Consider the following 27,347-nt stretch of genomic DNA (forward strand, 5'->3'; position numbering starts at 1 on the left):
ACTTCTCATTCAGTCAAATCAGTCCTAAATGTTGAAGTGACCAGTTTCTTTATTCCTACCCATGGCTGCAATCATCAGAAATATTTTAAGCTGTAAAAACAAGTTTTAGAGAAGAAAAAGATGATTTGTTGGCCTACCTGCAGTTTCAGTTTTAGCACTGCTAGAGCTACTTTTGATAGTCCCATCAAATATTCTTCTGAAAGAGCTAAGGAAGTCCTCAGATTAATACCTTTTTTGAACTGGTTGCTTTTGAGTGGTGAACTTTGTTGTTGCAGGTGATGCTTGACCAGAGAGAAGAGGGTTGTTTTAGTAGGGCTAACCAAAAGGTGATTGTTCCATTTCAGGGCACCTTTCAAGGTTTCAGAACATGGAATGAAAGCAAATCCTTTGGAAGTGTTCATCTGTCTCCCCCCCCCCCCCCCCCCCCAAAACAGATACCCCATCCCTACCCCCCATTAAAACATTAGTTTTGAAGCAAGTTTTGAGGTTGCTAATGTGGGAAAAAGGGAGAGAAACATGCATGTTTGTATGTGGAAGTTATGAAGGGAGAAAAGAGATGATTTGTGGTATAGGATTCACAACTTTTAATCTGTGTCTGGTATTGATCCATCATTGATCGGAAAAGACTTAAGTCTGTGTCTGTCTCCTCCTGTGTTCTTCTCAGGCAAAAGTCCCTGTTTACCTCACAGATACCTTGCCTGAAAATTAAATACTTTCAGATACCATTTTAATTAGTTGAAAAATATGGTGACCAGCTTTTTGTTCAGTTCAGTCTGTTCACTAGAAATTTGAGCACCTTGACAGTTTATGTCTACAACCTTTTGGAATAATTTTGAGTCCATCTTTTCTTGTTTATATATTCAGAACTGTGATTTGTTTTACATCTATAAGGGATCTTGAACCACTGCCACAATGATGGCTGCTTTCTCTGTGTATTTTTCCCTGAGAAAGCCAAATTTAGATTGACTATCTTTTCTCCTCCTCACCTATTCTCAACATTTATGTCATCTGTTTGGTTTTGATCACTTAAATAGCAAAATTACAAAGGGATAGTTTGCTTTAAATGCGTTTTCTTTCCTTTCTTGATTCGAGTTTCATTCACAGAAACAGTGCTCAGCCCAGGTATTTCTTTAGCATTGCAAAGGAAACCATTTTTAGATCCTGGATCTTGAAACTAAAAGACAGAAAACTGGCAGAATTTAAACCATTTGCTTTTCTTGCACTCCTGTCCTTCTAGTTCTTGATGGCTGCAGCAGAGATCAAAACATCTTAAACAAATCTGAAAATGAATGAACCCTGAACCTTCCCCTCAGCTCTGAAAAACAACTCATCTTTGACAAAATAAGCATCAAAACAGATTGTTCTAATAGTGAGTTTTTCTGAAGACATTACAAAGTTTTATAGTAGGAGTTTTTTTGCAGTCCACTTCCAGGCAGTGCTGGAATCCATTGCTAAGCTTGGAAATGCTATAAGAAGCTACAATCTCATAAAATTTCCAGCCTGCTTTTGCAGTTTCAAAGGTCTCAAATAATCTGTGTACACTGTAAATGGACATCCACATTTTTGGATACTTTTCCAAACAAAATCTAAACTCTGAAGTTCTGGAGATTTTCCACTTGCTTGATGCAGATGTTTACTGTGCAACAGGATTATAAATCTAATAAATAAAAGTATGTTGACAGTTGAGAAATGTTATTTGTGTTTGGGAGACTGTTAAAATATCACCTGTGGTGGGGATCCGCTATGTGCACACACGAATGCGTCATAGTTCATCTGGCCTAGCACAGACAAAGAAAGAAAACATACAAGAAGTGGAAAAGCACTATGATTGCTTTTAAACTGGTCAGAAAGACACAGAGGCTTTGTCTACGCTAATTAATTAAGCAGTGCCAGGACACAGTATGGCTGCCTACACAGGTGAGCTAGCAGAGTGCTCTCTGTTACATTTTGAGCATGGGCCAGCTAGCGCTTTCCTGAGGACTGTATCCACATGGCCCAGGGGTTAGATGGGCCAGGGACTGTTCCCAGCAGGCAGCATGCACAGAGCAACATTCTTATAGGGGTTTAATGCTGTTCAGTCTGAGAACTGAGTCTAATTACTCTTACAGGACTTCCTTGACACATGTCAGGGTAGATCTCTTCCTATGACTAATACAAACTCGGGCAGAAGTCCTTTAGTGCTCAACCTTATTCCTTCCACTACAGCTGGTGAGAGTGGGACAGGAGAGCTCTGGATGTCACACAGGAAGGCTTTGTAACTTACTGAACTGAGCCTTTGATATTCTTTGTTACTGCAGGCAAAAAGTCCAAGTTGAAGTTTCTTAGTCCTGAAAATAAGACCAGTCATGCAGAAGTACCATGTTTACAGAAAAAATAGTAATAATAAAAAGCTTTATTCTAAAAAAGAAAAAAGCCCATTTAATTTATATTTCTGAATGATGCAGTTGCATATTATGAGTAGAAATTGTTACTGAGCACTACAGGCTCCCATAGGGGCAGTAGCTACAGTTTTTACATTTAATGGAGATTTTACATGATTCGGAACACAGTATAGGTTACTCCAAAAAGCTGTGCTTGTAGAAAACTGAAGTGCACAAGACATCAGCTAAAAGGGTCTTCCCCTTATGTAATGGGAGATGCATTGCTAAGTAAGGATCTCCTTCTTTATCTTACAAATAAGCCTAATGTAAGCCTAAATGTCTGTCACAAATCATGATAGATGAAACTATCTGAAACAAGTTGTTTTGTTTTTTTTAAAGGAGCATCTAGTATATCCAATAAGAAGAGGTCTGTTTTTTTGGTTTTTTTTTTTTTTTGTTAACTGTTCAAAATTCATCTGTAAAATTGTCATATTACTGTAGAATGACATTGTGCAAAGAAAATTCCAGTTTTTTATTGTAATGAAAATTTTACGTTATAAATAATAATAAAAAAAGAGAATGCTTCAACTAATTTCTGCAGACTCCTATCAGTTTCACCTATGCTAAAATCCGTCAGGTTTGCTACCCTATTTATTCTCCACTATTGAACAGGTTTTTTCCCATGAACTTTGAAAATGTGAACTCATATTTTCCTACAGGAGTTTTCAAATAATTTAGGCTTTTCAAGCAGTTTTCTCTGATGGTAAATAACGTGTATTAACTTTGAAACCTAAAATTATGATGCTGGGTGGAGGCGAGTGGGATTGAAGGTTTTTTCAGTGAAACTGTGCCTTTTTTTGACATGACAACAAGCTTTAGTCCTATCTAGGTTAGTGGAAGATTTTCTATGGGATTAATGGAGTTTTTCAGAGTTCAGAAACTTTGAATAACACCATTCCCATTGGACAGCTTTTCATCTTCCACCTCAGCGCCTTCAGGTCTCAAGTGTAGAAAGTCTGCTAGCATCTTGTTCAAAGTGAGAAATACCTGTAACAGGAGTGTCTAGTGGAGGGATCACAGTTTTTCTCTCTAATGGGCCATCAAATGAACAGTGACTACTGGCCAGCAGCAGATCAATCGCAGTTTTACTAATGGTGGAAGGGTGAATTGGAACAGGCAGCATTGTGGTTCATTGGGGTAGTTTGAACTTTAATTAAGCATTTAAGCTTTTATATGAATGTTTGCCGAGATTTAGGCAGCTTGTCAGGAGGAAGCTGAAGAGCATGTGCAATGTTGTGACTGAATTTTGGATGTCTGTGCTACTGGAAGTGTTTCACCTGAACTACAAAGCCTGTATATCCCATGGAGATGTTACTCTTAGAGTTAGCTAAGAGGAGTTCATTACTTGATTTAATTAGAGTTTGCCCTGAAAGCTTTGCAGGATAATGCACTCAGAAATACTTTTGCTTTTTTCTTCTTTTTCTCTTGTTCCTTAAATAACCTTAAGAATACTTACTTGTTCCCTTTCTCAGTTTGTTTTTAAGTGAATGTACCAGGCCCATAACTGGGGCATTGGAGACTAATATTCCAAATGTATTAAGCAAATGGCTCAGTAAAAATATTTGGTATTCTGACATTGTGATGAACAAAAAACAAATTCACAAGTACAGTCCTGCCAGTGTACCTCTGCCCTAACATAGTGTTCTTGAAATGGTGAGGGGTTTGGATATCATGGCTTCTCTACCGATACTTCACTAAAATAAGACTTCTCTAATGAGGGCTGGAGGTTTGATACAATTTGTTGATCACTATAGAATTTCAACTGACAACTTGCATCACTTTTCCTTACTTCACTGTCATCACATGGCAGCAACCTGGGTTTACAGGCAATTGTTAAACTGGACTTGGGACACATCTCTGAGCAGTCCATATTCAAAATGGCAATGTAAGGACCTTTATACAGAGTGATATTTAATTCATGAGTGGCTTGGCATTTAGTCTGGCTGGCACTCAGAGTATGTATTCAGTGTTTGCAGAGGTGGCCCCAGCAGGACCTTGCTGCTTCATGAGCACACCAAGGAGAGCTGTCACACAAGTAGTGTCATTGTTATTCTACAACTACGTAGATCCCCTTTCTCCATTGGAAACCCTAGATAGCTCATGTTTAGCTTAATTCATTTATGGTATCTTAAAGAGCCTGGCTGTTTAAAAATGTCATACTTTTATGGGCTATCATAGACATAACAAAAGGTACTATCTTCATTCTCACAATTCATATAAAGAACTGAAGCACATCAAAATATGAATGGAATTTCCCGTAAAGAGGTATTTTACTATTTTCTATTTAATTTCCTTAAAGAGAGAAACACTCAGCATTTGTTTCATTAAAACGGGGCTTTCAGCAATAGTGAGCAGTTTCACTCATTTGAGGTATTAGTACAATGAGTTAATAGATGAATTAAGGACATGCTTAAATAATTTGAAATGATATGAATTAAGGTACATTTATTTCCTTGGATAAACATGCTGATAGGATTGTCCCTTTCTGAAGGGAAAGGAGACATCACTGGGCAGTAGCTCTTTTGGGCTCGTAAATTAATCTTGGTCCCATAATTCATGAATCTAAGCAGCCTTTGGGGAAACATTACTGTTGGCTCCTAGCTGAAGAACTGGGTTGTAAATGCTGGGTATGGTTTCTGAGTGCACACCTTATCCTGTCTTCCCATGCAGACTGTCCTCAAGCTCAGGTTTGCCTGTGGGCTGGGTGTGAGCTGGATGTGCACTCACAGTGCCTGAGCACATCCCTTATGTCGGACTGTGGGCAGGGACATTGGTTTGGCGGGTCCTCCTGCTGCTGTGAGGGCAGCCCTGTGGGCTGCCTTTGGGAGGCAGAATGTGCTCCCAGCATGCTTAGTTTGGGGAGAGAATGATGTAGTGAGTAGGTTTGGTTCTTTTCTGAAATGAAATGAGTGAAAGTGAGACCGGATCAAGGTGTCAGTCTACAGAATGATCTTGAACACACACTGAGAGTTTGCACAGTCTGCAGATTGAAAGCAGAACAGTTTTCACCTGTCCTCACCTCTCCCTTTGTTCCTGTGCCTTTTCTTTTTTTCTCATCTTTTATGAGGAAAAAGAAAAAAAGACAGAGGAATGCAGGGTTTTTCTATTATTTGGGAAAAAATTGTATTAAAATGAGAATATCTTGAGAAGTGGTATCAGTTTGGGTTTTTCTGAAAATGAACCTTCTGGGAAAAAATTGATTATAAGGCAAATTTTCATCTTAAAATACTTTTAGCTAGGATCTGTCTTCTCCGTTTTCAGACATATTTTCTCACTGTAGACACCGTGTTTAATTGGTAGGATGTCTGCAACTTTCCAAACTGTAATGCTGGCAATCCTGATACACTCTTCAGCCCCAACCTCATTTTGGTTTTGAGTCTTCATTTATGTGATGTGTCAAGCTGTTATGTATCAAGCTATTGTAGTAAAAGTGTTAAATTTGAAAAACAAATTATTCGACATCTTGGCGAATAAAAGGTATCTATGTTCAGAAATTATAATTAATGTAATCTTTGAAATCAAGAGGAGTTATCTTCTGATTATACTTTCTCGTAGGTATTTAATGGAGGTGGTTAAATTTTTAAGCACATTTGGAGTATTTCTTGTGGAAAATCCTCTGCTCTTTTAAATGTGTCTACTGGTACATGGAACACAGGACAAATAACACTGAAATATTATCCACAATTTGGTGGACATGGAATTAATCTCTTTTTAAAATACTCATTTTTTCTTGATATTTCTCCAAGCAGAACTTGTCAAAGACAGACTGCACAGAAACAAGACACATAAGAGCATTCTTAGGCATAAAAAAGGTATCTTTTTAGAATCAAATGTACACTAGTGCAATTGTATGAAAGTAATATTTTTTAATTTTGTGAGTTTTCATTGCTGCTCATGTATTTTCAATTTAAGTTTCAAGTTTGATATAAAAGGAACATCTTAAAGCAAGTGAAGTAGAAACTACTAGTGCTAAAGCACTAATACTGCAGTGAAGACAAGGAAACACAAATAGTTTCAAGCCTTTTCAGAATTATAAATTGGCCCATATTAGACTTCTCCAAACTCTTTATCATATCTCTGTTCTTCTCAGAAAACCTAGTCTGGCCTTTGGTATGTAAAAAATAAGAAATCTGTAGCTTTAGTTTTTCTTACGAATAATTTATTCAGTTCTAGTCAGACTGCATCTCTCCAGATGTGACTGTTAGCAAATCGAGAGAAAGATTGTTGTGCCAAGAAGCAGTCCAGCACAACATTCCTTATTTTATCTTAAAGCTTAGCTATCTAAATTGCTGGGTGGTTGCAAAATGTGAAAAGAAAAAAAAAAAAAAAAAAAAAAAGAAAACAACAAAGAAACCCCACACTGCCTGCCTCTGTTAGATGCCAATAGAGGAGAATTTAGGCTAAGACTGCTCTGCTGTGTTGTTTGAATCCAGAATGCAGCAATAAAAATAAATAGTGAAAGAGTTGGCCAGCCCTTGTCACGAAGCACCAAGTCTTTATTTTATGGCTGTGTTGGACTAAATGTCTGTGCTGACATCCTTTCCAACCCAAGAGGCTAATAATCTCTACATCTTTGAAACTGAAACTTTGAGCACGTATAGCTTGCTATGTGTTTCCTATCATTTGAGGCTACAGCTATTTATATGCTTTTTTGGTAGACATAATCAGTTCTTTGCACTATACATTGATCTAGGCCAAATATGACAGAAAATGTTGATGTTATGAGTAGTTTATGCCATATAAACCAAAAGGTGTTTTGTGCTCTGAATAAAACATTTTTGTGCTAAATTAACTACAAATTAAGACCTTTTGACTTATAGCACTGCCAGTTAGCGAAAGGGTATGGCAGTAGGAAAGAAACACAGAAGTAGAAAAAAATTCTGGTTCTGTTTAAGGACAATTCAGTGAAGTGCGCAGGTGGATAGGTAACTTTAAACAGCTTGTGGTACTGTGTATTTCTAAATATAAGGACAAGTAAGCGTTTATAGGTATTCTGCCATAATGGAGGGGCAATAAGGGAAACCTACAGAGAAACAGTGAGAGGTGTTTGGATTCTGCGTGTCTATATAGGTCTGCTTGTTCTAAATTTATTAGAACACCCTTATTTTATCTTTAGTCACATCTATGTGACTTTAGAAAAGCTTTCTCTTTAGCATAAGAACAGCTAAGTATCTGTGGAAAGCCCTCAAGGGAACTTTTTCTTCAAACGATTAAGTTTAACCACTTTATAAGTAGTTTTAACAAAGTGGTAAATGTTTCTGATCTGTTCAGCGGGATATTCCATCTATAAAAATAACTAAATAAACTGTGAAGTGTATTTTATGCATATATACATAACAAGCCCATGTCACACACAGTAATCTCTCTGAAAACAAGCAAAGTCTGCTCAGTGTATTGGGACTGGGAAAGGTACTTTTATTCTTACTGAAATATATAGCAAACCAAGAAATACCAGATGAACTAAATCAAAATCTTTACAGGAGATTTATCTTTTCTTTTGGCAAGCTGTTTACTTTTCCATGAGAGAATCTGGGTTAGATCTCCCTGTGGAGCCCCAAAGTTGCTGTAAATTCAATTGCATTAAATGTCACTTTAGAGATGGTGTTTACACCCTTGATGAGTTTGTGTCATTGTTCTAAAGATAAACTTCTACTTTACAGTAATAAACTTCTCTCTGTGTGATATATTATTCAAGGATTAGCAGCAGAGTTGAAGTTGATGGATAGTTTCTTCCTGAAGCTCAGTGGTTTTGGTGCTGTACTGGTGGAAATAAGGTATCAAATGAGATTAGTTCCAAGTGCTGTTTGTGAGCCCAATTCTGTCTCCAGAATTTCCTTGGGTACTGCACTTTCCTATTAACTTCAGTGCTATTGCAGAAAGTCTTGTGCTCCCAGGTGTCATGTGTGACAGAATCTGGTTCTGAATCTTGCAGCAGTGTACTGGTACTACTTCACTTCATAGGTGAAAGTCTTCCTTGTTGCGTATAGAAGTTTAGCACAGGATTAAGATGGTTTTATATTCCACCTGTGCCTTCCAGACACTAGTCTCATCTGGAAGCCAGAGTTGTCACCAGGGCAATTCAAAAAGACATGCCCAAAAAGCTACAACACTGTGTTCTCCTCAATTCTGTGTACTTCTCTCCACTGCCATGCATCCATTTTTGTCTTCAGGTATTTTATTAAGACGTATTTGTCTTAAACCTCTAGCTCCCTTTGCAGTCCTGGTGCTAAGTCACAGTGGTACAGTCAAACACTGGTCAACATACTGTGCTAAAATGTGTTGAGCATTTTACCAATCCAGTTTGACAGCTAATACAGTCCAAGTGAGCTAATTTAAGGTAAACTCATGCATCTTCATGCTCAGTTTCTATGCCAGGAGAATTTTTTTCCCAGCAAGCTACTGAGATGTAAAAGCTCATCTACCTGGAGTTGAGAGGATAAAGTCTCACTGGGTCATTGACAAAATTCAAAATTGCAGCTGGGCATATATATCTGCAAAATTACGTTTTTTCTTTGTCTGTGTATAGGTAAATAAGGCCTCATTTCAGCCAGCCTTTTAGAAGCCTTAGAACCAAAGAAACTTTTCACCAGGTCATATATCAGATTCCAGCTTGAGCCTGATGGCTCCCTTATTAATACTTAAGCTAGGGAGAGAAATAAACTATAGTGAAATTTTAGTCAGAAATCAGTAACAGTTTCAAGCCCCTTATTTTTCTGCTAGGTGATTCCAAAATTTTAAACAAAAACAGATTAAAAAAAAATAAAGCTTTTTTTTTTTCTTTAGAGCTAAATATCCAATATAACAACAGCGAAACAAGGCTGACTTGTTCCCGCGATGCACAGTGTTGCACAGTGCTTTTCATCCTTCCAACACTTTGCAGACTTGGAGTCTCCTCTGCTCTCATGTTGCCTGTCACCAGTGTGACACTGTTCACCCCAAAATAGTTTGGCCTGCTTTGGTCGGGATCCATGATGGTCAAAATGAAAGCTGTGAGCTGATTAATCAGCACAGAGGTACCAGCTAAGTCCCTCCACTTTTCATTCTCAGTCTTCCTTTCAAAATAATTAGGGTCCATCCTGATCTGAATTATTTCTGTTCTAGATAAAGAGGAAAGTTGAATCTGTATGTGAGAGACTTCACTGGTATCCCCTTAGTTCCTATATATTATTCCTATAAACCTCCTTCTGGCAAGGCACTTAAACCTAAACTCACCCTCCTAATTTGATATTCATGTGAGTCATATTTATTAGTTACACTTGTGCAAGGTGCACAGAGGGGCCTGTAGACAAGTATTGTCTGGGTGTACTCACAGGAATTCGCACAGTGTCCCATATTTGGCTTCGCTGAGTAAATGTGAGCACTGACCTTGTGGAAGATTCATTTTCTTGTGGATTAGGATCTCACCCATCACTGGCTTTTGCCTGTTAGGAGCTTTAAGTTTTCCCTACATCTGTCTCTTGTCTGATACCTCTTGTTTCAGCCTTTCTCCCAGTCATGGCAAGAATTAATCTTCTTGCCCTTTTTCAGATGTTATTTTACATATATGTCCAGCACTTAAATCTTTTGAATTCTTCTTTTCCTTTGGAAAATTTGTTTGAAATTGCACAGTAGATTTAGAAGGTATTGCGACCAAGATACAGAGGCAGATGCTCAGATGGTGTAATCTTACACATTTATTATAAAAAAATATAACTTCTTTTGGCTTCAGCGATGTTTTATTTGGAAGGAATTTAGCTCTTCTGAATTAATAATCTAATATTCATTAGTATTCTGTGGAAGAATGTTTTTATATGTCTTCTTTTTATCTGGACCACCCTAATACATTTCTTCTATCAGGTTTGGACCACATCTCTGTGTCATAGTTATTCCCCTATGGTAATACCTTGGTGGAATAAAAAAACCAGAACTGGGAATAATATTTTGACTATACACAGTTTCAGATGCTTAACTTGATAAGAGATCTTCCTCATGAGTTTATTTTGGGTATACTGAACCACAGTAATGCCCAACAGCTTTAAAATGTTTCCGTGGTTATATAATACAAAATAAGGCTTCGAACGTGAATTTTAAATTCCACTAAATTTGGTCATTGTTGATTTTAAAGCATATTAGGTCATCCACAAATAGAAGGCCTTTAGAGCATTGCGTTGTTTAGGCACAAGTGGTGGACAGTTTTGGAGAACTTATCTTTCTCTTTGGCATGTTTTTGTGATAATTCAAATATTGGAGATAATTTACAACCCTACTGGTACTATACCAGAGACCTTATGTGATGGAATTTATATCACTTTTCCTTTTAGACATTTAAACCACATGTCATTCTAGAAAAACGAGGACAGAGGTCCAACAAAGGAGTGATTTATTTTCAGTTAAAACACTAGCTACATTAAAACCACATGTTATTAAGTACTGTATAACCAAACCATGCTCAGAAGAAGGCTTACGACACCAAAGCTTGCTTAAAATGTTTCTTTATTTTTTTGTTTCCCAAAAAACTTTGGGAGTGCATACATTAACAGACTTTACCTGAGCTGCACAGTAATTTGGCTATAATTTTCCTTTGATGAATCAATTTATTAAATTATCAGAGGACAAATTAATTCAGTTCCTTTTTATTTTTGTCATATTTCTGGATGGTTGAATATTTCTGTCAATTTTAGGTAACATTGTATCTCTGTGTATATCCCTTCTGAAGAAAAAGCATAGAATAAAGTTGTTAAAAGACTGAAACATAGTTTTTCAAAGTGAAACAACTTGTATTTTGGGCATTTTGCCAACATGAACTCTCATATAATGCTCCTGTGAGAAGAGTAAACTAATGCACAGAAGTAGTGCACACAAATCCAAGACCAGAAGGAAAATCAATAAGAAAATTAGAATTAAGGGGTCCAGTTCTGTTTTCAGGATGCAGATGCTGAGGACCAATTTCTGTCCTCATTATGCTACACTTCTACACCAGATTGCCTAGGACTTAAAGGGAATTTTTTATGCTAATGTTGCCAGATGGGTTGTCCAACACTTGGTGGAGAGATGACCAGTGAAGTATTCATCCTGTGCAAATTACTTCTGCAGTTGCACCAAGTTTCCATGCTGATTTTGTGCATGTATATCTGGATAATACTGACACAGAGAGGGTGCTTGGAGGACTGGGAATTTATCTGTCTCATCTGTGTGCTGCTGGGGACTGTTAAATGCCAAAACCCTGTCAAGATATGCTGGTATCAAATGGAGGAGTGAAAGTATTGCCTCACTGTTCAGATTCTGTTCAATGTGCAACTTGCATGGACTATAAAGCTTGTCCCCGTGCTTTCTAAGAACTGCACAGATATTCAGGAATCATGACAATACCCTTGCCTCACAGGTAATCAGTAGTTTTAGCCCTAAGAAGGAACTAGCCAGTTACTGTCAAACAGTCTTTAAACAAAACAGGCATCAGAAGCAGCACATTTCTCTGCTTGTTTGCTTGAGATCATTCTAATTCAGAAGTTCCAGTCACATCTTGAAATCATTAATACTACCTTAAGCTTGCCTGGTATTCTCATTTCTCCTGAAATTGCTTAGTTCAAGGAGATCCTGAAGTATTGATTCTGCATCAGCAATTTGTAAAATTTGTAGCAGCTTTAAACAAAAAAAATAAAAAAGGTACAGCAGCTTATGTTATGTGTCTTTTCTCAACCCTTGTCTGCCTAACTGAAATAAAGTATATGTAGTAGACAATAGAATTCATTAGACAAAAGAAACTCTACTGAATTAAATCCGTCTATTTTGCTACTTTGCCTTGGATGGAGACTAGACCAAGTAATTCAGGAGATGGTGCAAGAAACCACATAGTGGGCAAAAAAAGACCATGTAGTAGACTTGACTGATGCCATGTCTAAATCATAAACTGTTACACTGAATTTTAGCATAATACAAATTAATCATGTCCAAAATTATTATTGAATCACCTCCCCAGCAAGTCCCTGTGATGTACAGTATATTTTATTTTATTTTTTTTTTTACCAGCCTCGTAGGCACACCTGTATCACAACTGAGATCACTGCCTAACTGAAGTAAATGGTGTGCAAACTCACAGTAGGAAATAGAAGGCAGCTGTACTTCTGCTGCCTGTTTTGCCTTTTCTGAAGCACAAGAAAACTGGTGCTGCCGTCAGCACTGAAAGAATATTGTGGGCCACAATGTGGCAGCTATTGCTGTGTTAAATTTATAGGAGAAAGCCTGTTTGGGCTTCTGCCCTTTGGCAGCAGTTGGAGCAGCAAGGTTGTCTCTCCAGGTATCTCTCCATCTCATTACCCAGTTCTGGATTATTGTCCAGAAATTATTGTCTTTCATTGTTTGTTTTTGTTTTTCCTTAAAAATAACACAAATGATAGCACATTTTCACTGATTATATTTCTTACTCTCTTTATGTGAATCACAGAGCCTTCTTCCTTTTTCTTAATTTAGATTATCACCTATCTTTTCTTCATATTGCATCATCCAACTGACTTGTCTTCTCCCTTTCCCTAGATGTTTCCAGATGTGTGGCTGAGAGGAAGTACACCCAGGAACAAGCTCGCAAGGAATTTCAACAAGTGTTTATCCCAGAATGCAATGATGATGGCACATATAGTCAGGTTGAAAATTTTTCATTCAGTATCTTGCATGACCAGAAAGTCAGAATATGTGCGTTTGCAGAGGATGAAGAAGAGGCAGATGTAATGAAGGGAAATGTAATTTCAAAATGAAATGTAATTTGTACTAATACTGACGTTAAAAAATGGAAGGAAAAATCATGGGTTTTGCCAGGTCCTTGTTCTTTTTTTTTCAGAGTTGGCAAGCAAAAGAGCCAACATTACCATTGTTCATGTGATACTCTCCCTGTTCTTCTAGGCTGAGACGACTGAGTCATTCTTGTAGCCCCCTGAATAGTCATCAGATGGTAAAATGCTTGGAATTTCTGATCTGTTCCTGATTCAAACCAGAAATCTTGTGACCAGAGTCCATATCTTAGTGCTAAAGCATGAATCATACAGGATTCTTCCCTATTCTCAGCTGAATTTCCGCACAAGCATATGGTCTGAGATGAATTTACTTTAGGTTGGATCATGGAATTCAGAAGAGACACAGTTAGAAGCTTACCCCGTGATATAAATTCCAATCAAGATCACCTTCTGCTTCCTTTGTACTGCATTTCAGGTGTGGAGGTGTGCAGAAGACTTCTCATTTTAAGCATGGTGAGGGAAGTGATACTGGCTCTCAGGAAGTATAATGCAATTGATTTCTAAGAGGAATTCCAAGAGTTTCCTTTCTGACAGCTTGGGATATGAATAATGCTGGCAGAAGCACTCTGTCCTCCTCCTTCAGTGAGTGGAACAATGTGTTCTCTGTGTGGAAAAAAACTCAAGATTGCTTGCTTGAGGAACAGTTTATGTGTCCCTTGAGGAACTTTGTTGTGAGGTTTTCATAACACCTGCACCTCACTCTTCTGAAATAGAGTGTAAACAACCGCATATTTCAATAGTTTTCTCTTCCATTGGCTTCTGAAGGACCCACCACACTTTGCTTGCAATAAACTCTTCTTTATGCTAAAGAATCATATGTAGGACTGAGATTAGGACCATTACGGTTTATTATTCTATGTTTTGTCAATATAGTTTGCTGGAATAGTCTTTTGTACTCATGTCATAAATGCTGTGGGATAACAGACATATGTCTGACAAACTGCGCGTGATTCATGTTGTTTTCGACAGGTTCAGTGCCATAGTTACACTGGATACTGCTGGTGTGTCACTCCCAATGGTCGTCCTATCAGTGGTACTGCTGTGGCCCACAAAACTCCTCGGTGCCCTGGTAAGACTTGTTTGGCTGGGCAGGTCTCAGTGTCTCATTGTCTCATGAATAGTAGAGTTTATCTGTGGCATCTGATTAGACTTAAGGAAAAAAAAAAAATTCACTGGGAAAGTGGTTCAGCCCAGAAGCAGGTGCTGGCAGAAGCTGTGGATACCCCATCCTTGGGGATTTGCAGAACTCAACTGGACAAGGCTCTGAGAAAGTTGGTCTAGCTTTTCAACTAGCCGTGCATAAGGTCTGAGGTCACTGCCACCCTAAACCTCACTATGATTCTGTGACCCATCTACTTCATTTGTACTATAATCTAGTTATTGAAGAGGTTTTATGAAGTGGTTATTTGTACAATATTTATGTGTCAGTGTCTGAAACTATGCACCTGACTTGATGAGGTAGTCCTTTGTGATTAAAATCCCTGCACATAAACACATTGAAAAAAAATTCAGAGGGCTTTGCTTTTTGATCTTTTAAGTATTTGGAGTATAGAAAAAACCCCCACACCTGCAAAAAATACAGATTATGAATGTCCTGATTTGTAACATAGCCCAGTGAATGAACTCCCACAGCAAATCCCATGAATAACCAAACCCAGAAGAGAAATAAAAGTGAAACAAAGCCTTAAGATACATAATGGAATAATTGTCTGTAGAAATTAATTGGCAAATCAAATTCATTGCCATGTGTACTGCTGTTTCATAAGGACAATTAACAGGTTCATTGTTTTTTAGGAGTTTGCTTCTGACCCTATTTCATGGACATAGATAATAAATATAAATCCCCAGTGTGTGAACAGCTGCCAGAATTGCTATTCACCTTCCTTGAGACTGACAAAATTGCCCAGAAATAGCTCTAAAAAAAATTTGAGCTCTATGTATTATATTTCTGTTTGTGTTGCAGCATCATTCTCTATCAGAGAGTGGAAAAGATAGCTTTAAAAAGCTAACCATTTAATTTAAATGAAGCTGAAAAAAAGTGGATTAAGGCCTTTGAGGGAATTCACCTGGTCTGATCTACTTCAGTCGTTCAACCACGATATTGATGTGTTTAATAAATAGATGGAGGAAGGAAGAGACCATTGAAAAAATTTCAGCAAAGCCTGTAAAAAGTTAATTCCGCTTTTAAGGTCTATCTTGTTTAAATGATTTTCAGAATCTCCCATGCATCTTGCCTGTAGATGAACTTTAGCAAGAAAGAATACTCTTCTGACTAATTCTTTTGATCCAGTCTGAAAAGTCAATGTGGAATAACAGTCAACTGTTTAAAATAATACAAAATATTCGGAAGCCTTAAAATAGAAATAAATGTGCATTCATTTTAGTGAAATTATTGTTTATAACTGGATCACATCTTCAGAAGACACATGGTTAGGATAACATTTTTGTGCTTCAATGTATTCTTGAGTACAGGTGCTTTTTCATGTTCATAGCTAGGGCTTCTCTTAAAACATGCCTTCATTGCTTTCTCTGCAATATCAGTTTGTAGCTTCCTCCCTTTCACTGACATCAGTGAAAAAGGGGTTATGCTGATGCTGAAAGTTCAACAAGTAATTGTTTGGCAGATGTGTCACAACACATGTTGCTGAGTTAGTTACTGTACTTTCATTGTTTCTATTTATATTTGGTATTATTGAGGCACTGCAGTGTAGTTCCAGTTAAATGATAGGTCAATATTAGAATTATTCTATCTCTACAGGAACCAAATCCTAATTCTTCTCAAAGGTATATTCATGTGCATAGCAGATAAGCTGCCAGACTGCTTCAGCTCATTTTTGGAGGGGTGGGAAGGGAAGTTACTTTTACAGAAGTGCTAAGGAGAACGTGATAGTAGCACTTGATTTTAATTTAGTAGCTCAGAGATAAATAGACTGCTCCAGGGCCCAGGTGAGTATGCAGAGACTGATTTTGCTCCATGGAAGATTGGAATTTTCCAATTGTTATGACATACTTTGGGATTATCTCTGCACATTTCCTCCCCTGCTTGTATTAGTACTCTCATGTTTTACTGCTCACCACTTCTCCTTTGTCCCTCAGGAAAGAAGTCCAGCTACAGCAGAGTTTGGAAGTAGATTTGAAATACTAGGGGGTTTTGCAGCGGTAGTCACTAGGGGCTCAGTCTTAAGATGTCTGGAGAAACCTTTTAATTCAGCAGAGAAGGCAGCTACAAATTTTCTCAGAAAGTTATGTGGTACAATAAGGCAAAACTTTGCTCTTATATTGCAGAATGAAAGCCTGAAGCACGACTGCACCCTTCTCCCATTTCCCAGTGTATATGCAAAATTGCCATCTGTTTAGGATAACAGGGGTTTTTTTAACCCAAGAAGGACTGTTGATGTTTTCCAGATCGCTGCTGATTCACTTTTGTAATTTTTCTTTAGTACCACTATGCACAGGAATTACAATGAAAATACTAGTGGATATACTAAAGTTGAGTAGATGTACTCCTGTTTTAACTAGTATTTCAGGGATGCTATTTCTTCCAACGCTATTGTTCCTAGTTAGTCTAATACACTATATAATTGCTAGTTGCAGGTGTTACCCTGCTATTTTTTGATTTTGCAGGCAGATCTGTAGCAGTAGCACCCTGACACTAGCATGTTTATATATTTTTGCTTGCTTCTGTATATTCTGCAGACATGATGCTATAGCTGTGTTGAAGACATTTATGCAGATTTCTCAGTTTGCATGTACCAGACATTTTTCTCCCAGGATCACTTTTGCCACCTTTTCCCTTTAGAGGAGAATGTGCATAGACAATCAAGATGTCAGGTAGAGTCAATTGTGAACATGCTTTTGTAATGATTTTCTCATAGTAAATGTGATACCATGGAATGTGTGAAAATTTCTCTTTTTAATGAAAATGTTCAGTGTTGCTTTTCAAATCTATGTTAGTTCTTCAGTAATTTCAGATAAGGTTTGAATACATGTCTAATCAACTGTGCTGTTCCTAAGTTATGGGATAATTTCTTGCCTTTCATTTTCTCCCAGTAGAACCACCTTTGACTTTGATGAGTATCCAGAAATAGGAAAGAAGAGCATGGCAGCCTGGAAGAACTTGGATTTTAATAGAGGAAATATGGAGCAGAATTTAGGAGGGGCAGTTAGGAGTTTGGTTTTCTGATTCCATCCTCTATACATGCTATTTACTGTATGATATTGGATAGGTGAAACAGCATCTCAGTTTATCTAATTGTTAATATTGGTTAGCTGTATAACATAATGCTTCCTAAAGTTGTCTCAGGTCCTGGGACAGAAAAGTGTCACATGTATATTTTTTATCTATCTACAATAGCTGTATGAGCCATTTTTTGCTCCTTGTGTTATTCTGGTTGCTCTTATTGAAGCTGTCTTTTTTGCTAGAGACACAAGGTGTGGAAGGATGAAGTTATAAGCAGCATTAAAAGATGCAGGACTCTCCAACTGATTTATGTAAAACTTTTGCTTTAATTACTACATCTTTACCTGAAAGAGGCACTTCTATCCTTTCCAGTTATTCCCACACCAACACTTGGTACCACTAAAACACACATGATAAATCTCAGAATGCTATTCCACTCCATGGAAATAATCTCCACTGTTGCAGGAGCAGTGGTGAGAAGGAGAGTAAATCAAACACATTCCCATGACAGCATTAAAAAGAAAGCTCCTTAAAAATGATGAATGTCTTCCCAATACTTTCACTAAAGAACACCAGACATAAAAAAGACATTTTTACAGCACCCCATCTCTGTTATCAGCACTGCAGGGAACTGCAGAAATTCCACAGGCACAACGTCCTGGGAAATGGGGCAGAAATTGAGAAGCAGGTGTTAAATTATCCTTGGAAAATACAGTGTCTGCCTATTGTAGGGTTTTTACGCCCTATTAACTATTCTAGGCTTTTGCCAGTGAGATTTCAGAGGTATGGAGACATGTGTTATTATTCTGTGAAGCAGTTTTTCTACATTACAGTTAGGATGGCATGATCATCTTTTAAGGCCAAAATACAACTTTTAAAATTTACATTATATTGCTTTTGTTATCTAGGAAAAATATCCATCCTTAAATTATCTAGATCTTCTGTCCCCGTACATAGTACCTCCCCTATACGTACAGAGTCAGACATACCCATATGTGAGATAAAGAACAGCATAGAAAGTCTTGATATCTGCATTCAGTGATTATATATCAAATATTCTGTATTAGGAGATCTGAAGTCATTATCTAAACTAGATAATAATAGACTTTCACCTTCCCTTTTAAGTCCAGTCACATGTGACAAGAACTATAGAAAATGGATGTGATAAAATCACAAACTACAAAAGTCACATCACATTCCCCGAGGATTTATTGTGCCTTAGAAATCGTTAGAGTGAAACTGGGTGGAATTGTGGGGTTTTCAATAAACTAAGGCATGATTATTTTCACTTTTTTTTTTTTTTAATTCATCAGAATCATAAATTAAGATGGCTAAGCAAATGTACATGCTAGAAGGGTACTAAATTCTCCCTTTTAAAATAATACTGCTGAATCTCCTCCTTTCTGCCTCCAATTCCATAAATATATTTGTACGGTGGTTTGGTTGTTTACAATGCACTGAAAACTTGGAAGCTGATTGTATTGCCTAACGGTCAAATAAGTTATAATTTGCTGTGTCTGTTTCTTGCTTAGCTGAAAATATGAGCATTAGTTGTGAGTATTGAAGATACAATTTCCTAGAAATTTGCAAATGCAACTTCCTATCACCATTTAAGCTAGAAGTACTTCTACCTTAAATATATTCAGAAAATGGTAGAAAAAAAATGATACAAGCTCAATAACCTCTCCTTACCTCCAGCTTGGCGACAACAAGAAATGTTTCTGCTTCATAAATTAAAAATTTCAGGTGAAACTCTGTGAAGAGCACAGGTTTCCCATTGTAGGAAAATATGTGAATATTTTTGTTAGCTTCCTAAGACAAAAAATTAATGTTAGCCCAGTGAATGTAATTTTCCTAGCATTCATTTAATTTCATAGTGAAATTAGATTCATTATGATAAAGTTATCTTCTGTGAATGCTATTGTCTTCCTCCATCCATCAATTTTCCATCAAAATTTAGGGGGAAAAAAGCAAAGAATAGAAAAAATAATTCTCCCTGACTGTACATGAATATCATATAGCCATTATTTCTCACCATTTCATATACAGATGGAGTAATCTGAAGGCATCTTGGTGTTAATGAAATCTGGAAAGATTTTTCAGATTTGGTTTAAGATGTGCAATACTACATAAATTTCATCAATGTGTTATATTACTTAGGTATAAACTGAATTTTAAGCTCAATCTGTAATAGTGGTTGTGAATGTACATAGAGACACAACACTGGTGTCAAGCAGGCTTTACACAGGCTTTTTAGCACAAAGGGGCTATGATCTTCAGTCGTCTCACACATTACTCATGCTGAGATGTCATTTCTACTCACAAATGGTCTAAAACACTTTAGTGTGGATAAGAATCAGACCTAAAATCTCTGTATTTGCATGAGAATTATAATTTTAGGCCTGTGCATCAAAATTAAATTGAGAAACTACAGAGTTAATTTTAAGTGGATGAGATTTGAGGAAAAATTGGATCACTGCTATTTAGTGCAATTAGAAGAACCTGTAATTTTGTATGCAGTATTTCCTAAAACTGAAACGTCTTATTTGAGTTCAAGCTGAGCCTCTTATCAAATTCAAGCCAAGCACCAAAAAGCTCAGATATTCTGGCTTCAGCTGGCATAAATCCAAGAATCTGTCTCCTTGTCAGAGTGAACAACATGGATTAGTACTGTAGTCTGTTTAGAGCAAGCTACCCCAAACAACCTTGGATATAATTTCTACAATGATAATGACATTATTTTTCCTGTCTGAATTAATACCAATGCATCACTAAGTATACTGAATTTCTGGTGATTCAAATGTAATAAAATAAAAATACACTACCACCAAGAAAGGAAACAAATCTAAACTAGAATATTTTTTATATAAAAGATGTATTAAAAGCTGAATTCTTCAGAAGGTAATACCAACCTGACTATATTGTCATGTATTCTTTATGGAGAATTTAAAATCAGCGTGCCAGATTTGTGATGCTAGCTGTCTTTCCTCTGGCAGACTCCTGTGTCTAAACTTCATGTTGAAGTAACCATCAGTTCTGAATGATTTAGTGGGTTCTCTTATTTAAATTGTCCTTTTAGAACAGGTTTACTGTGCTGCAAGGTTTGGGTCTGTTTGTTTGTTTTAAACCCAGTGAATTCAGTTATTCCAGAGGGAAATACATTAAGAAAATAATGGTAACCAAATTACTATATGTCACACAATTCCAAGCATCTGTCAGATGCGGGTTTTTTTCATTTAAGCAGGTGTACATAATAAGAGACTATGTGGTAGGAATTCATAGACATGCTTTTTTAATTTTTGATCACTCCATGTGGCTCTTCAGGGAGAAAAATATCACTTTCACAGTTTTTTTAACACAACAGAGATAGATATGTCAATAAGAACTAGCCAGGAGTTAGAACCATTGAAATTGTAGTAATGAGACATAAGCAAGAAATAAGGAAGTATTTCTATTTTAAACTCTAAGGACAACTACCTCATGTAAAAACTACTAAGAAAACCAGTAGATTCTCCATTTCTTGATGATTTGAAATCAAGACTGAATGCTGGGTTGGGTTGGAGTCCAGGCTGGTAGAATAATCTGTTAAAACCCATCTCCTGCAAACTTCTTAACTCTCTTCCCACCACTGCTGTCTCCTTTCTCAAAGGCCACCACTCTGGGGACGTCTTCTTGCATCCAGCTCAGGCTCAAACTCAGAATAAGGCACTGTCCCTGCCTCCCCCAACACACACACTTCTCCACACCAGCATAGGGTTTCTGGAGGGCTTTGTTTGAGGTATTTAAAGCAGAAAGGCGCAGTTTTTAATCCGAGCCAGGACTGGGCTAGAGGCTGAAGTAGCCCTTCAGAGCAGCCGAGGGGTGTGGGCAAGACTATGTGTATAGGAAGGGTGCTGCCCTGCGCAAGGGACTGCGAGGGGTTAGTGCCAGGGCAATGTGTCTCATTGCAGGACCTGTCCTCGCTGGGTCAGTGTGGGAGGGAGACGTTGACTCTGCAGCATGTCAGCATGTTCTTGCACTTGTGCCTTTGTAGTGTTTAATGTTTTTCTCAGGTGCTGTGGTGGACAAGAACTAGCACCTGACAATAAATTGATCATACACAACTGCTGAAGTCAGGCAAAGATAAAATCTTTGGTTTGCAAGGGAAGAATTTGCTGATATTTTATGCTGTAATAAACAAAAATTATTAAAGCTGAAGTGAGTTTCTTGGAAGACGTATTAAAAATGAAAATAATACTTTTCTGGTTAATTCTTTTTTCCAATTGCAGGTTCAGTGAATGAAAAGCTGCCACAACGGGAAGGTGCAGGAAAAACAGGTAAATCTCTTAGTTGGCCTTTAAATAGAGACTAAAATAGCTGTGAGATGCACCACTGTGAGTTCCATAGGTTTAAATTATCCATATATAACCATCATGTATTAAAGCTGCATATATAATATATGTACATGCATATGACTATTCATTTTATGCCTGCATTGTAGATATTTAGTAAATTTATGAGTATAAATATATACATATATATGCATATATTTGTTTATGTGTGCATAGACATTACATTTTTCTAGTCTCAACCCTACAGGCTTTGCTATTCTGTGCTGTTTGGAAGATAACTTAGCTTCCCATAGCTATACTCAAATATTTTCCCATACTGTTTGCTTGCCCTGGAGGACAGATTATTCTGTCTGTTTGATAAAGACAGCATTCTGCAGTCCCAAAATCTCAGGAACTGGAGTCCTCACTTTATTTCCATAGCAATCAGTGCTTGAGTCATCTTGGACCAAGCACTTTGCTCTGCATTGTGATTAATTCATCTGATGGTTCACATTCATGGCCAGATGATTGTTGTTGTTAGAGATAGATCATGGTGTATATCTTGTTGGCAGGACAAAATCTGATATGATTTCAACAAAGCTGGTAGAATTAAGTGAGGGACATCTCATTTAAAGAAAATTAAAGCTTACACTCTCTAAACACTTAAAAGAATTTTGAATTCAGCTGAAAATATCATACTAAATGTTTCTGTCAGTCACACTGGCATAAATTAATTTTAAAGATGTTATGCATATTCATGCTAATGATAATGACTATCTGTTTGGTCCACTGTAAATTTAATTGAAATATTTTTTTTACAGGAACTTTTGCATCATTGTAACATATCCAACATTCCAACATTTAAATAAATCATTACACTTTCAGATTAAGAAAATCAGTACTTCTTTAAAGGCTAATAATTACAAAATACTGGAAAATTGTTCCTTGTATTTCCAGACAAATTGTGGGTTCCACTAACCTTAAGTTACCATTTGCTTTAGGTCAGCACTTTCATTTTCACCTTTAAACTGAATGGACTATCCAATATATAAAACTTTTCTGGAATCCTTTATTTTGGTTTGTGACTGTGGTGGCTGAGCTGCTGAACCCTGAATGATCAATCATAGAGCAAGGAACTTAAATGAACATGATTTATCAAGTCTCCCTTTGCATCACATATATTCGTGTCTGAAGTGACATGGCTGCATTTTATGCACGCTCTGTTTCTATTCTCCAGCACAAGCCTGCAGCGTGAAGGGCCACTGACCTGGTTCCCAGGTGGTCCCTAGTTCTTCTCAGATGCTAACTGCCTCTCCCCACCCTTCTTCCAGCCAGTCATTTCCTTATGCTTTAAATAAAGTCATGCTGTCAGAGACATCACAACCTCTTTACAAACCATCACAGAGTGGTGAACAGGATCAGCTATCTGAGTTAAAGTGCTGTGCTTCAGCTTCAAAGTCAGTGTAGTAAACAGTATTTCATAGCTCAGCATGAAAGGGCACAGCAGCATTTTTTGAAATAACCATAGAGAACTCCTGCTTGTGTTTCCTCTGCAAGTTCCTGTGGACTAAACAGGGGTGCCTGGATGGGGGTACCTGCCTGTATGGTAACCCAGCAAGCTTAGGCAGGTTCGTGACTTTTTCACTACGGAGGGGGGACATGATCCAGACCTTCAAGTGTGGTACTCTACTCAAGAGGCAGCATAGATTTATCCTGAGACAGTCTCTTCTTCCAAGATGTCCCACAGAGACTCACAGGAGAAGATGAGCTGGTGGGCCTTATCTATTGCAGTTGTGCACCTCACTTTCTCTGGGAGTTCCAATACTGAAAGAAAATGCCCAGCAGCAAATTTTGGAGATCAGGAGCTCTCTCTGGACATTTGCAAATTTGCACATTAAACTGAACAGGAATAAATCTTAAAATAAATTGCTAAAGTATCTTCCCTGTCTCTGCAGTTCCCTTCTCTATCCAAGGAAAGTATTCAGACTATCTGAAAAGCACAGGTGTCAAGAGATGGGATCACATCTTTTGTTTCTGATTCTTAGCTGACTGCAGGACTCTGTTCTTGGCAACTGAACTCTGACAGAAAACAGAGTGGTTTCTGTTTAAATGTATGCACATATGGACTGGTATGGATGTGCCAGCCAGGAAGATCTATGCAATTAACCTGTGAGATATCTAATTAACATGAAGATGAACTGCTCTATGGTAGTGACTCTTTATTGAATGTTGTTTTGAACAATGAAATGGCACATGCCGCTTCAATTTTAACACAAAAGGTTTTAATCAAAAGATGATGTACCTGACAGACTGCAAACAGAAAATTAATATAGGTGTCTTCCTGCAGATGAAGGGTAGTTCAGGAGCTGTTGTAGCTCCTCCAGTTCTGGAGTGAAGTTAATACCTTTGAGATTATATAGATATCCTATACCAAATGTTTGGTTCATTGATGACCAAAAGCAAACCTCTTTCTTTCTTTTGGGTGGGGAGAACCTGAGGCCAGTTTTATGACTCAATAATTAACCATCTGGTGAGTTTAAAAAAAAAAAAATTGATAAACTGTTTTAAATGCTGCTTGAGCAAAGTTCAACAGGATAATTTTGGTTGGGCTGATAATTGCTAAAGTTATAGCATTATATCAGAATTTCAGGTAATAACATAAGATCAAATGTGTCACAAACTGAAATCGTGTACCAAAAGATTATTAGAAAAATGTCATTTAAACCTCAAACTGACTTTCTAACTGGGCTCTTGGTTAATATGTACCTACTGTAAGTTACTATCTGAAGTTCTGGGTTTTCTGAATCACATACCAGCTGGTGATCTAAATATATGTCTTCATTCTCAGTACACTAGGATACTTTATGGCTTCTCTGAAATTAATCAGTGGTTTTATTCCACCACCCAGAGGACACCACAAAAATGCCAGCAAAGATAATGAGAAATGACAGTCTGTTATCCTGTCATTGCATAGATGTGAAGTATAAGCATCCTTAAAAGAAGTCTCCTTATACTTTGGTTAAAACATTTTTCAGAGAAATTAAGTTTCTATTGCTGCTGCTTTGGCTTTGTGAAAAGCACAGAGGTTAGTGTTCCATGGGTGCAAATTTGGTTTTGCTTGCTATCAGTATTTACTTGGTATCTGTATTTGCTGTAAACTAGGTTGTGACCTCCAGAGGTGAAGATCAGAGGGCCTCCAAATCCTCTGCATTATTTATGTAAAGACAGTACAGATTTACAAAAATCTATGATGGTAACAACAGAGAGAACAGAAGGAGGCTGTTCTGAATTGGAGTAGCAAGAAGAAATGGAAACAGTATGTATTAGCCTTAAAGCCGTTGCTCAGTGTTACCCTGGCAGGACTGCATGCAAGGGGAAGCTTCTCAGTTACATTGAGTTCTAGCTTCAGTGAAAATACCAGGAAAACAATCTGGAAACTACGTTGGTCCAGTTGTGAAACTGCAAGCAGTGCTAATAAATCCTTTTCATGGAAGATGCTGCTTACTGCAGGACACCTTGGATTTGGAGTTAGCTCCATGTTACAGGAAACAATAATGACTCAAAAATATATACTAGCAAAGGCCTACTAAGTCATATTTACCCAGTATCTTCAATAATTTTAAAAAATTAAAATGTAATAAGGTAAAGATGGGCCTTTCTCACAGAATGCTAACTTAAATATTTTTTCATACTGAATTTTTCTTTTCCAGCACTATTTCCACTGTGTTTTACTGAACCTAAAATTGCTCACATCCTCTTTTCTGTAAATTTTCCTTCCTCTTTTCTTGCAGTAATGGTTAGTAGTGGATGGACAGAGACAGCTGACAGGAGGATAAGAATTATGCAAACATATTCTGGTTCTTTAATCTGTGAATCTTGCTTATAAAATCAGTTTGACTGTTAAATAGATCCAGCTGTGCCAAAAGAAACTTTCTTTTAATTTTAAGGTGTCAGGATGTCTACAGCCAATCATTTGCCCCAGACTCCTTTTGCTTTCACAGGTTTTACCCCTTCTACACATTTATCTAATTGCATTAGAAATACTAATCTGATCAGTTATAATCTGTAGGTATTACTGTGCAGCATTAAAAACAAAGAATTACTGTCCAGGGAGCAACTTGATCACTTCGTGCCTCATCAAAGTCCCTGCAATCAACCATAACCTCAAAATCCATCCATTTGTAATCTGTAGATGTAATACATTTGTGCTGTGTAGTGCCTATAATGTTTAAATTATTGTTTGTTTACCGGCCGGGGCTATGTGCAAATCATTAGTATCAGTCATGTATATACACTTATTTAGCTTACTCTCATAATTGTAGTCTCCTTGCAAATCTTTTCCATTCTGAATTCAGATGATGCCTCAGCTCCCGCGCTGGAGACTCAGCCTCAAGGTGATGAAGAAGGTGAGTATCAACAAGAACTTAAAAGTGTGATATTAAACTATGAAGTATGGACCGTATACCACAATGTCAAATGCTCCATTAAGAGTTAGAGTAACTGCTGGGGCAGCTGCAAGAAATTGCAAGAAATGGAAAACATCTGTGCCTTTTTGCAGATAAAGAGAGCAAACACAATAGAGTATTTACTTAGAAGTAACTAATTTTATGTGAAAGTTCTGAGATGACACTGTAGCTATGAAGTCTGACATTAGCAACTTTAATTGTTACTACTCAGCAGAGACAGGTTTTAAATGTGAGCCAGAGTGCAGTTTAAAACTGTATGGCCAAATAAGGAAGTTAAAGGGCAAATTCTGTCCTCAGCAGGTTGCCTAGTAATATTAAGTTTGATGTTTTGTCAGGCTTATTTGCTTCTGTCAAAATTTGGTGCTCTAAATGGAAAGCTCAAGGCCTGCATGCAGTGATAGTCCTATATTGTGGCTGCATTACCACTCACTGCAAATCTCACAAAATCTGAAGTTATTACATATTTTGGGTCCACACTGGGAGATTTTTATCCTGATGAAACATAATTTTAGTTTAAAAATGTTTCTTTTGACCTTCTGTATGAATGGGATAAGAAAGGAACTATTCATGCCTTTGCATGAATAAAGGTTTTAACTTTCCTAATAGAAACCAGGGTGCCCTTTTACTTTTTGAGATCCATGTATCTTTAAAACTAGCCATTATTCACATGCTAGTAACTTAAAAAACATCTAACATTTTCAATTTTTTTTCTTTTTTCTTTTTTTGTAGATATAGCTTCTCGTTATCCTACATTATGGACTGAGCAAGTAAAGAGTAGACAAAACAAAACCAATAAAAGCTCAGGTGAGAAACTTGCGTTGTCCCTACTTTGCAAAGCTTGTGTGAAGACATGTATTAAGCCTTGTTAAAACTGAAGCCATTCAAGTGAAAGCCATTTTAATAAGCATTATGCTTCCACTCTCATCATATGATAGCGACTTAATAATTTGCGTTGTAATGATTTTGTAGTCTTATGCATCATATATTCCTTTTATATGGAAATATTTTTGGCCAGGCTTTACTAGGTGTAAACTGATGTTACTCCACTAAAGTCTCTGTCTCGCATTTATTTGCATCTGTGAGTGGAACAGATGTTTACTTTTTTAATTCTCTTTAATTCTCTGCCTCTTTGTTACCTACTTTTTTTTGGGGGGGTGGGGTGGGGGGTTGTGTAGCAAGAAGGTGCTTGGAAAATGACACTGTGAATT

General features: G+C 37.3%; 1 protein-coding gene across 3 annotated transcripts in view; it reads left to right on the top strand.

The window, feature by feature from the left end:
- SMOC2 (SPARC related modular calcium binding 2) overlaps nt 1-27,347 on the top strand; it is a 144,933-nt gene that overhangs the window by 47,332 nt on the left and 70,254 nt on the right. For 2 of the 3 annotated variants that reach the window (XM_074925064.1, XM_074925073.1), the window contains exons 3-7: nt 12,930-13,036; nt 14,153-14,252; nt 21,632-21,679; nt 26,029-26,079; nt 26,869-26,943. In XM_074925064.1, the coding sequence (XP_074781165.1) occupies nt 12,930-13,036; nt 14,153-14,252; nt 21,632-21,679; nt 26,029-26,079; nt 26,869-26,943 (381 nt within the window). Of the gene's footprint in view, nt 1-12,929; nt 13,037-14,152; nt 14,253-21,631; nt 21,680-25,995; nt 26,080-26,868; nt 26,944-27,347 lie in introns of all 3 variants that reach the window. The other variant, XM_074925053.1, reaches the window with a different exon arrangement.

The sequence above is a fragment of the Athene noctua genome, chromosome 1, assembly GCF_965140245.1.
Source record: "Athene noctua chromosome 1, bAthNoc1.hap1.1, whole genome shotgun sequence".
NCBI lineage: Eukaryota > Metazoa > Chordata > Aves > Strigiformes > Strigidae > Athene > Athene noctua.